Genomic DNA, 12,797 nt, shown 5'->3' on the forward strand with positions numbered 1-12,797 from the left:
CTATGGTTTTTCCGGTAGTCATGTATGGATGTGAGAGTTGGACTACAAAGAAAGCTGAGCACTGAAGAATTGATGCTTTTGAACTGTGGTGTTGGAGAAGACTCTTGAGAGTCCCTTGCACTGCAAGGAGATCCAGCCAGTCCATCCTAAAGGAGATCAGTCCTGGATGTTCATTGGAAGGACTGATGTTGAAGCTGAAACTCCAATATTTTGGCCACCTGATGCAAAGTGTTGACTCATTGGAAAAGACCCTGATGCTGGGAAAGATTGAGGGCAGGAGGAGAAGGGGACAACAGAGGATGAGATGGTTGGATGGCATCACCAACTCGATGGACATGGGTTTGGGTGAACTCTGGGAGTTGGTGATGGACTAGGAGGCCTGGTGTGCTGCAGTTCATGGGGTCATGAGGAGTCGGACACAACTGAGTGAACTGAACTGAACTGATGGACACTGACATTTGAATATCATATAGTTTTTACATATCACAAAATATTATTCTTTGAGTATTTTCAACCATTTAAAAACGTAAAAACCATTCTTAGCTCACAGGCCATATAGAAACAGGTGACTGGCTGTATTTGGCCCATAGGCTGTAGTGGCTTCCGTGATTTATAACTGTTTTATAGAATGTTAATTGATTTTAATTTAAGAGGCTTGGTTGAGTTCAGTAACCACAGATTGCTTATGTGGTGGAATATGATTTCAAAAGAAGGACTTTCAGAAGTGTTCCTAATACATGTGAGGAAAAATCTGCCCCTCAGTCATGTGTATAAATGTGGTACTGCTCATTGCTACTTTTTGCTTCTGTAGGAAATGGAGCTCCAGAGAAAGAAGTTGTGGTAGGAAGAGGAAGAGGGGTCGGAAAATGTTGCAGAGGCTTGAATAGGATGCAGACTAAACACTGAAGTCTTACATGAGGGGAATAATGGATCAGGAGAACCTGTGGAGAAAAAAGATAAAGAGAACATGGAGTAAGAGCAGGAGAAGGAAAACAACAAGGCATCACCCTGAATTTGATCAAATTCAATGGCATGAGATGCCATTGTAGAATATTTTGAGGTGGAGAGAACAGTTTTGGTATCGTGGTAAACATGGTAAAAATGCATTAAGAATTGTGTAGAGTGTCTGAAAGGCTGTGTTTGCCTTGACATGATGGCCTTAGTCTTTTAAGAAGTAATCTTTTATTTGTAAGGACTTGGGAGTTTTGTTTTTAAGTTTCAGAGTTGATACTGCTCAAAGTGTGGTCCCCACACTTTGTGGTCTGTGTCTCACCCCAGACTTACTGAGGCCCAGTCTCTGGGGGTGGGGCCTGGCTCTGTGTTTTAACAAGACATCCAGGGGTTTCTGGTGATGGGCACCAGGGTTTGAGAACCACTAATTTCAGATCACATAAGAGGGACACCAACTCATACTCCATCCTCCCTTGTAGATAGCAGTATTTATGTGAAGTTCCAGGGCAGGACTTTTGATGGATTGTTGTTGTTGTTCACTCACTAAGTCACGTCTGACTCTTTGTGATCCCATGAACTGCAGCATGCCAGGCTCCCCTGCTTTTCACTGTCTCCTGGAGTTTGTTCAAATTCATGTCCATTGAGTTGGTGATGCTGTCTAACTAACTCATCCTCGGTTGTCCCCTTCTCTTGCCCTCGATCTTTCCCAGCATCAGGGTCTTTTCCAATGAGTGAGCTCTTTGCATCAGGTGACCAAATTATTGGAGCCTCAGCTTCAGCATCAGTCTTTCCAATGAATGTTCAGCTTTGATTTCCTTTAGGATTGACTGGTTTGATCTCCTTGTGGTCCAAGGGACTTTCAAGAGTCTTCTCCAGCACCACAATTTGAAAGCATCAGTTTTTCATTGCTCAGCCTTCTTTATGGTCCCAGCTCTCATATCTGTACATGACTACTGGAAAAACCATGGCTTTGATGGATACTTTTCACTAACTGCTGTTTTTAAGGGCAACCACGTGAAGGAGGTGGGCAGGAAGAATGTCCCTATTGTAAAAGGAGAGGGAATTTTTCTTATAAGTAAACAGGAGGAAACACGATCCAGGGTGTTGCTTCTGGAATCCAGTGGGAACAGTGTTCCTTGTGGGTAGTTGCCTTAGTCTCTCTTTCTGTCTGCACCACATCAACTTGCCCACAGAGCACTGACTATAGACAGCATTCCATGTTCTTGTCATGCTGTTGTGGCTGGAGAACAGTGGTCCAGGCATGAATAGCTCTAATTTCTTTTCTTTTTGTCCATTGCTCATTCTGTGCCAGGAATATGCTTCTTCTCTCAAGCTCCTCCCACACAGTGACCTTGTTTCCATAGAAACTGGCACATTCAGCTGGAGACTTACACATGAGTTTGAATAACCCAAGGTTTTCAAACCGTGAGAACCTTAGGAAGATGATCTCACAAAGCATACAAAGAAAAGTTTCTTAATGCAAATAAATAAACTGTGAATTGAGATGTGCGACACACATGATGTGTATTGATGATATATATTGCTATTAAAATTGTGCTTGTGTTCATTGTTGTATGAGGTTAACAGTCATCTATGGTGAGTCACTGGAGAGAGATAGTTTCAGATCAAAGCATATGAGGTTTTTTTTTTTTGATGGAATGGAGACTTTTATTGTCTGGGTAAAAATTCACTGTGGTGCCTGCTGGGTACATTGTCCAGTCTGACTTGGGAGAACCAGAAAAATATCTTTCTCATTGCACCTGGCTGAATTAGTTATTTTGTTTTCTGTGTGCTCACAATACTCTGCTGATCATACTTATAATAATAATAATAATATTATTACTAGTAAAAAGTAGTTTGTGGTTATGATGTGCTAACTACAATACTTGATCTCATTTAATCCTCAAAACAACCTCATAAAGTAGATAGAAGGAAATGGCAACCCACTCCAGTGTTCTTGCCTGGAGAATCCCAGGGATGGTGGAGCCTGGTGGGGTGCCGTCTAGGGGGTCGCACAGAGTTGGACACGATTGAAGTGACTTAGCAGCAGTATTGTACCCATTCTTCACATGAAGAAACTGAGGCTCAGAGAGTCTATTCAATTTACCTAATCTCACCTAAAAATTTAGCTAATTTTTAGTTCAGGTAGGATTTGAACCCAGGGAAATCAACTCCTGGAGTTCACCTTTCTTGCCCCAGAATCTGTACATATCATAGTGTGTGGCAGTTACTTGTTTATATATAGACTCAGAGCTTCTTGAGGGCAGGGTCTGGCTTTATTGTTTCTCTTAGAGTTAGAACAGTGCTGCTTGTGTACTTGGGATTCAATAAATATTTTGTCCATAAGAGAAGAGGAATGATAAATAAGTGAGTAAATAAAATGAACATTCACCCTTTTAGTTCTTAATGATGGGTAGAAGAGATGGATGGCTTCCTACCAGAAAGGCTGTTATCCCAGACTTTTGCTATTCATAATCATATAGCACCTAAAGATTCACAATTTAATCTTAATCTCTGACTTGTTTCAGATATTGTCCATCTGTTGTCTCCGTCAGTCATTTATTTTCCTCTTTCCCATCGGTAATAATAAGCCTTCATGTCTCTTCTAACCATAAGACTATAGCTATAGCTATCTTTAAGGTTTTTATTATGTATGTAGCCCTGGGTGAGCCAGTCATTTACCCTCAGTGTGCCAGACACTGATATTGGGGCTTGGGATCAAAACAGACACAGAGCCCTGCCTTCATAGAATTTACATTTTAGCTAGGGGAGGTAGATAATAAACAATAAAGATAATACATAAGTACATTCTCTAGTGTATGGAAGGTATTAAAGTGCCACAAAAAAATTAAGAAGGTAGCAATGAAGAGAATAAATGGGAACTTGGAATGTGGGACTTGAGGAGCAACCTGGGTTTCAATTCTTAAAATAGTTTAAATTGGAGGTTAATTGCTTTACAATATTGTGTTGGCTTCTTCCATACAACAAAGTGAATCAGCCACAAGTACACATATGTCCTCTTCCTCCAGGATGCCCCCCCACCCCTCCAGGTTGTCACAAAGCACCTGGTGTTTTGTGACAACCTGTGTTATACAGAAGCTTCCCACTGGCTATCTGTTTTACACACAGTAGTCATGTATGGATTCGACAATTGGACTGTGAAGAATGCTGAGCGCTGAAGAATTGATACTTTTGAACTGTGGTGTTGGAGAAGACTCTTGAGAGTCCCTTGGACTGCAAGGAGATCCAACCAGTCCATTCTGAAGGAGATCAGCCCTGGGATTTCTTTGGAAGGAATGATGCTAAAGCTGAAACTCCAGTACTTTGGCCACCTCATGTGAAGAGTTGACTCATTGGAAAAGACTCTGATGCTGGGAGGGATTGGGGGCAGGAGGAGAAGGGGATGACAGAGGATGAGATGGCTGGATGGCATCACCGACTCGATGGACGTGAGTCTGAGTGAACTTCGGGAGATGGTGATGGACAGGGAGGCCTGGCGTGCTGCGATTCATGGGGTCGCAAAGAGTCAGACACAATTGAGCGACTGAACTGAACTGAACTGAATGTGTATATATGTCAGTGCTACTCTCTGAATTTGTCCCACCCTCTCCTTCCGCTATGTCCAAAGTCTGTTCTCTGTGTCTGTATCTCTATTCCTGCTCTGAAAATAGGTTCATCAGTACCATTTTTCTAGATTCTGTATATATGCATTAATATACAAAATTTTTCTCTTTCTGACTTTACTCTGTATAACAGGCTCTAGGTTTATTCACCTCATTAGAACTGACTCAGATGTGTTCCTTTTTATGGCTGAGTAATATTCCATTGTATTAATATATATGTACCACAACTTCTTTACCCGTTCATCTGCCAGTGGACATCTACCAGAAAGACAAACAACCCAATCAAAAAGTGGGAGGAAGACTTAAGCAGACTTTTCTCCAAACACATGAAAAGATGCTCACCATCACTCATTATTAGAAAAATGCAAATGAAAATACAGTGAGGTATCACCTCACACCAGTCAGGATGTCCATCATCAAAAAATCTACAAACAGTAAATGCTTGTTTCAATTTTAAACAGTGTGGTTTGGATAGACCTTACTGAGGAGAGGAAACATGTACTAGGCAGAAGGAACAGTCAGTGTAAACATGCTGAGTAAGGAGCAGGCTTGGGATGTTCAAAGAATAGGCAGGAGGCTGACAAGGATAGACAAGATGAGTAACAGGCAGGGTAGACAGATTAAGAGAAGTAATGGGCAATCAGATCACATAAGGCCTTGCAGACCGTTGTAAGGATTCTTTTGACTTCAGGTGATAAGGGTACTCATTGGGAGATTTGAGCAGAGAAGTGACTTGATCTGATTTATGTATTCAAAGAATGACTCCAGATGCAGTGTTGAGCATAGAGTGTAGAAGGGCAATGGTGGAAGTAAAGACCAGTTAAAACAAGACTGTAGTAGTCCCAAGAGAAAAGTTATGATGGCTCCATCAGGGTGAGTGCCATGAAAATGATGAGAAATAGCAGATTCTAGAAATATTTTTGAATGTTGAACCAGTAAGATTTCCTGGCAGATTGGATACAACAGGAGATAAAAATGACTCCCAAGATTTCTCCAGCTGGAAAGATGGAGTTGCTATCTATTGAGATGAGAAAGACTGTAGTTAGAGTAGGTTTGTGTCAAGAGCAGAAGTTCAGTTTGAAACAAGTTAAGTTTGAGGTGTCAGATATCAAGTAGAGATATTGAGGTGGCGGCTGGATATGAGTCTGGGATTTGGGAGAGAGTTCTGAGCTAGAGACAGAACTTTGGAAATCATCCACATGTAGATAGTATTTAAAACATGAGACTAGAAGGGATCACTGAAGGAGTGAATATACACAGAGAAGTGGATGACTAAGTTATTCCTTGTTATCCTTGGGACACCCCAAATTAAGATATCGAGGAAAAGAAGAGGAACTATTGAAGGATACTGAAAAGAAGCAAGCAAGGAGGTAGGAGAAAAACCAAGAGAATATAGGATCCTGGAAGCCAAGTGAAGCAAGAGTGTCATGGAAGAAGGAATGATCATTTATACCAACTGCTGCTGATTGGTCAAGTTAGGCACAAAAGTGGACCATTGGAATTGGCATTGTGGAGATCACTGTTGACTTTGACAAGGGTTGTTTAGGCAAAGGTTGTTTAGAACAAACCTAATGGAAGTGGATTTAAGAGAATGGGAGAAGAATTCAAGACAGTGATTATAAGTAACTCTGGGCTGTGTGGAGAAAAGATTAAGACATAGCTGCTGGACTTAGGAATTTATCATTTGTTTTGAGACAGTGGGAACCACCACATTAAAAAAAACAGTCAAGGATACAAGTCTATACAATGCTAAATCAGGTGTTACAGATAATATTTGGTACAGGAGGCATGAGTAGGTGATCAGCTGGGTAGGCAGCCATGGTCACGGAGAGCTCTACTGATTGAGGCCCAAATAGATGGGCAGGATTCTGGACAGGAATAAGAAAGGATGAGAGTGTACCCTGGGGGAGGGGATGACACAAAGCAAAAGGCTGGATATAGAAACAAGCTCAGTGTGGGGCGCTAAGTGAAGTGACTATGTGATTTGAGTAGAGAATGTTATAGGCAGTCATGACAAATAGGTGTGTGTGTGTGTCTGTGTGTGTGTGTATGTCTGAACTAGACCATTAATGGCCCAGAAAGCCAGACTAAGCAGTCTAGGTGGTATGATCGGAAGCAGGGAAAATGCTAAATTTTTTATGAGTGCTGGGTGTATTGTGATAAAAAGAGTGTTTAGAGAACTTTGATAACTAGCTTATTAGTCAAAGAAATATCTGAAGATAACCTGCAAGTGTTTTTTTAAAGCATGCTCTGGGGATGATTTCATCAGAATCTCTTGGGGAGCTTATTAAAAATGTAGGTTTCTGGAGCTGCAAGTGAACTACTGAATCCATATCTCTAGGAGTGGGACTCTGGATTCTGTATATTTAACAAGCTCCCCGTGTGACTTTCACACATGACAACGTTTGTGAATGATCTTGCTTGAGTAGACTGTAGTGTTTAGTTCATTTTAGTCACTCAGTCAGGTCCGACTCTTTGTGACCCCATGGACTGTAACACACCTACAGATTATAGTATAGATAAAGATTTTGCTTGAGTAGATTGTATTCCTGGTTGACAAGCTGTCTAAAACACCAAAATTACGTTTAAAAAGGCATATTAAACATGAAAAATCCATACTTAACATCCACACTTGTAAATTTATGTAAGTTCTAGGAAGCTAAATTTGCAATTGTGTTCATTTGGCCTGACTTTAGACCTCATTCAGTTGTTTCAAGGATATTTCGGGCATCTGTGAAAGTATGGGTCTTTCATGAGGGGGGGGGCGGTTACCAAATCTGTTTGTTACTTTTAAGTCCAATTATGTACCAGAAAAGATGGTTGAAAAGGTATAGCTGTCCCTTCCCTGTGCTGTACGAGGTCTGTCTGAAGCCTGGGAAACTAGGGACTAAGAAAACAGCTCTGGAGATCTGGCTGTTTTGCCAGGGCTGCCCTGGGGCTAGCCCCCATATTGCTACTTTCCATCTCACTTGAGGCCTCAAGCTGGGAATCGTGGAGCCATGCTTTTTCAATCCTGCCTCCTTGGACAGAGAAAAACACCTTCTGCCTCTGTAAATCAGAAATATATATATATATATTTTTTGGTCTGTTTCTTTATAAATCACTGTGATTGAAAGGAAAGAATGACTTTCGGCATTGGAGACTGAAAGTGAGGACCTCTCTTGTGACAGGGAAGGGATGAAGTACATGGTTTATTTTACTCTGTTCCTGCTTGGGGTATTGATTTTGATTATCAGAGCCTTCCCAAAGAGTTTAGTGTTTGTCATGAATCTGCCTGCAATGCAGGAGATACAAGAGATGCGAGTTTGATCCCCAGGTTGGGAAGATCCCCTGGAGGAGAAAATGGCAACCCACTCCAGTATTCTTGTCTGAAAAATCCCATGGACAGAGTAACCTGGAGGGCTACAGTCTGTGGGGTCGTGAAGAGTTGGAGACGACTGAGTGACTAAGCATAGCACAGCACCACCTTTCACTAGCTAATATCCACAGACATACTTCTGCTGACAGACCATAAATTAATTTATTCCATAACCAGGCAGTCAATTTGGGGAACTTTAGGTTCTAGAATTTGATCTCATCATCAGTCTTCAAGACTATTCTATTCACACATTCAATTCTAAGTGCAAATTCCAATCTACATGGATCTTATAACAACTTTCTACAAACATTTATTAAGTACTTAGAATGCAAAAAAAAATGTTGTATTAGACAACGATTAATAAGATGCAGTCCTTGCCCTCAGAAAAGAGACTTGTAATGGCAACTTATGATATGGGTGATAAGTGTTATGAAAGGTCTGTCATATTTAATATAGCATTTGAAAGGGAAAAGGGAAAAGGGAAATTTTCCCTTGAAGGGAGTTAGGGGGCTGCTGGGGAACTGGGAGAGTGACTTAGCAAGGAGACTATGTGAGGTTGGAAGAAACATAAGGAATGGGCTTGAGAAACTGGGCAGTGAAATGGGGAGGTTGCTTCAGGCACTGGCAAAGCACAGCCTCTTGCCTCCTGGGGCAGCAAGGCCCAGGCGCAGTGCTTCTACTGACATGGTTGCTGTGATTATTGTCCAACCTTGTGAGTAGAGAACATCCATTTAATGCAGATGGTTTGAGCAGTGTGTTTATGACATTTGTTTTGGGTACGTTTTCCCAGTGTGTTACCCTGGACGTTTTCCCACTGTGTTAACCTGGACAAATAGGTGTGTGTGTGTGTGTGTGTGTGTGTGTGTGTATGTGTTTGAACCCAGACTATGAATGGCCCAGAAAGCCAGAATGAACAGTCTCGGTGGTATGATCAGAAGCAGGGAAAATGCTAAATTTTTTGAGTGCTGGGTGTATTGTGATAAAAAGAGTGTTTAGAACTCTTTGAAAGAGAACTTTGAAAGAATAAGAGATATTTTAATAAACTGGGAACATGTCTCTGCATATAGATTTAAAGCCCTAAAAGAAAATGGTTGAACTTTTTCAACCTTTGAGAGTTTATGCCAGTGTCTGAAAACCATAGTGCACTTGGATGGGAGGCGGGTGAAAGGAGTCAAGAGTACACACTTCCAGTTATAAAATAAATAAGTCATAGGAATGTGATATATAGCATGGTGACTGTAGTTAATAATACTACAGTACATATTTCAAAGTTGTTGAGAGAATAGATCTTAAAAGCTATCATCACAAGAAAAAAAATTTTGGTGATGAATGTTAACCAGACTTAACTGTGTTGGTCATCTTGCAATATATACAAATATCAGATCGTTGTGTCATACACCTGAAACTAATATTATATGTCAATAAAAATGGCATATATTTTGCAGGATTTTTTACATATGTAATATGCAAAATATTACTTATATAATGCTATAACCTTCATTTTTTCTTCCATTTAGCTATGGCAACATAAGCAATACACTCCGGTTTTTTGCAAAACTAATCACACATAAATGTGCTGATGTGGAAAGGATGTTTGTTATTTCATATTTTCTCAGTGATGACACAATTTCAGTGTTTGAACCCATAGAGAGAAATTCAGGTAAGAGACATACTACCCATAGCAATTTCCTCAGAACAGTGAACTGTCTCTTCATGTTGAAAGTTATGGAATATAATCTCATTTTTATAGCCTAGATGATCTAAGAGAGTGGCTTTCTTTCTTTTTTTTTAACCACTAAAAGTTCATTTTACAAAGACCTCTTAAATGGGAACTCAGACATATAAAATGGTAAAAGAGGAATAGTTTTGGTTGGCTCAGGACTGGGGGACTCAAGACACCTCCTTTTTGACACTGTCCCCATTTCCTTTGTGGTCTCTAAGGCACCTCTGTGGAATCCAGTGGCTTCAAAATTATGGTCTGGCTGCCACAAATTCTGTGTACAGCTAGCAAGACAAGAATAAAATCTGTATTTGTGATAATATCACTTACAAAATAAGACAAGAATCCCCGATTAACAAATTTAATCTTCAGAGTCTATTTCCCTCTGGCTGTTGAGGCCGGTGCCAAGGTTCCAGCACCAAGGCCCATGGGATGGCCTTGCTGCAGTGCACTGATAGGGTGGCCATTGCTGAGGAAAGCTATTGATTTTGACTTACCAAATTATGGAACTGTAGGGCTCTATCCTTTGTCTCAACATGTTTAAAATTTTTATCAGTGCTGAAGATACACGTTCGGGAAGAATAGTCCATGGTGTACTTGGTTAACCGGCTCTCTGAAAAAAATTTAAAAGCTCTATTTTGTACCATTTGTCAATTTCCATGATGTAAATACCCAAACCATGGCCAGTTTCAAGCAACCAACAGTTTAACAACTGGCTTTCCAAATCCCTGAACATTAAACTATCAGTCCTTATGAGCTGGTAGGAGCCGCTCAGTACACCAATGAATCACGAATAATTTGTATAAGTAAGTCAGGCTCCACTTATACAGATTTGAATAATGGACCAGATCTTAAAATATGAAGTCAAATAGGGATGACTATAAAGTAATGCTCCTGATAGTCAAAAAATCACCTCTGTACATCTAGAATAGGGATGATATGGCTAAACAAATTGCAACATTCATAAAACAGGATGATAGCAGTCAACTAGAAGCTTACTGGTAATAACAGCAGCCCTGGCTGAATACCTTCTGTTATCCTTATAAGACTTTTATGAGGTTAAGTCTTGTGTTAATGTAGGTCCTTAAGAGGCAAAGCCCAAGATGAGGTTAAATGTACAAGAGATTTATTAGGGAGATGGCAGGTGAGGGAAAACATGGCAGGAGCCAGAAGATGCCAAGAGTGCTATCAGACTACAGTGTGTGTGTGACTCCTGTGAAGGACAGAGGAAAGAGGAAAAGGGAAGGTCTTAGACCACAGTGAAAGTCTTAAGAAAATTTTGGCAAGGCTGACTGGGCGTTCTGGAGCCAGAGTCACCAGTGCGAGGAACTCCCATCTTGCCTGCCTTAGTCTGCCTACCTTGCTCAGTCATGTGTTGGTAGCAGCCTGTGGGAAGCATGACCTCGGCACAAATATGAGGATAGATTTCAGAACACAGCAGTTGGGGCCTTCTGTCAACTATGTTCCCCACAGCCAGCAATCTGAGAAGTACATTTTCATAGCCCCCCACAAATATTATTCCCATTTTCCAGCGAGAATTTGGAGGGCCTCAGAGAGATTAAATGACTCCTAAAGATCATCCAGCAAGCAAGCGACAGAACCAGGATGGACTCCAGCTCTCTTTGGCTACAAAGCCTAAGTCTTTCTGCCACTTCTGGTTTCTGAACGTGGTAAAAGCATGAGGAAGCCGCTCCCCAGAGCTCACCTGGTCCCAGGATGTATCCACAGGGTTGGAGATTTCAGTTCAGTATCAGTTAGAAGATAGTGGAGTCCCACGTTTAACTCTGGTCACTGCTTTCCAAAACACAAACAATGCCCAGAAAAGAGCAAAGGAAATGATGAGAATTCTGAGAAGTAAAAAAAAAAAGAATGAAGCATTATTTAAATATTTTGCCTGTAGAAACAAAGAGTTAAGGGAACTCCTATTGTTATCTTCAATTAAGTAACGCCTTTCCAGAAATGGGGCATCTTTACATTTCATCTGTATGTCAGAAGATGTATATAAGACATCATCTGGGACAAATAGGTGGAAATAAACTCAGGTGAGAAATTTTCTACCTAATACAGTTCAGGCAGGCTCAGAAGATGTTCCTGTTGTATCAGTTTCCAGGATGCTTCTGGACATAGACCAAGTCCTCACTAAATGTTTATTTAAGTGTTTGGATTGGGAAGGGAGAGGATGGAGGAAAGAAAAGGCTGGAATGCCATACCACTTTTCTTCTTTATACACTCACCTGGAAGTCTCATTTCTTCACCCACTGCCTCATTCTTCTTCCCTTAAAGACTGACTATACGTAGTATGAGTTCACAAGTTCACAGCTAAGTTCTGTGGTCTGTGTTTGAGCATGAAGTATCTCTAAAGGCAAGTTGTCTGGTTCTTTGAGGAACAAAACCTACTCATTAACTTTTTTCTCCTTTTCTACAGGGTATACTGGAGGGATGTTCTTAAAAAGAGTTCGTGTTAAGAAGCCTGGACAAGAAGTCTTTAAAAGTGAATTCTCGGAATATATCAAGGCTGAGGAGCTGTATGTTGGAGCCAAAGTGAACGTGAATGGCTACCTCTTTTTTTTGGTCAATGCTGATGAGTATACCTTGAACTACATGGAGAGGAATTCAGATAAGGTGAACTCACTTGGTATAATTCTTGACTTTGCCCCTCAGCACTCTGCAGTCTGTGTTTTCCTTACTCCAGGCCTTTTCTTCTTTGCCTTGCAACCAATTTTACATTGTGCATTCACACATGTGGGCATGAATAATGGATCTGCATGATTTGGCTGCAGGTCCCATCACAGAGGCCAGGGCCTGGTCTCCTCTGTTTATGTGCTGGGTTTGCTGCTGCCCAGCATCACGGATGCCAGGTGCAGGCAGGAGGCAGGCCCAGGGTTGAATCAAGTTTCCTGGGTTTTCTGCTGATGCTGACAGTGTTTTCAGAAAGAAATTCAGCAATGATCTGAAAGGAAGAAAACCTGGTGCCACACACTGTGCTGTCTCAGTTAATTGGCACAGGCCTGCAAAGAAGGCAAAGACCTGAACAAACAGAAACCCCAAGGGAACCTGATAGTTGCTGGGGTTGCAACTTCCCATAACAGGAGCCACGGGAGGCCTAAATGAGACTCCAAGGACAAATTGGCAACAGTGAGCTCCA

General features: G+C 41.1%; 1 protein-coding gene across 5 annotated transcripts in view; it reads left to right on the forward strand.

Annotated features, from left to right (window-relative positions):
- The window catches only part of EFHC2 (EF-hand domain containing 2), a 241,688-nt gene that overhangs the window by 128,897 nt on the left and 99,994 nt on the right, over window positions 1-12,797 (forward strand). For all 5 annotated transcript variants that reach the window (XM_002700201.5, XM_059883805.1, XM_059883806.1 and 2 more), the window contains exons 9-10: window positions 9,450-9,592; window positions 12,078-12,274. In XM_002700201.5, coding sequence (XP_002700247.2) covers window positions 9,450-9,592; window positions 12,078-12,274 — 340 coding nt within the window. The remainder of the gene's footprint in view (window positions 1-9,449; window positions 9,593-12,077; window positions 12,275-12,797) is intronic.

Source organism: Bos taurus, chromosome X (assembly GCF_002263795.3).
Source record: "Bos taurus isolate L1 Dominette 01449 registration number 42190680 breed Hereford chromosome X, ARS-UCD2.0, whole genome shotgun sequence".
NCBI lineage: Eukaryota > Metazoa > Chordata > Mammalia > Artiodactyla > Bovidae > Bos > Bos taurus.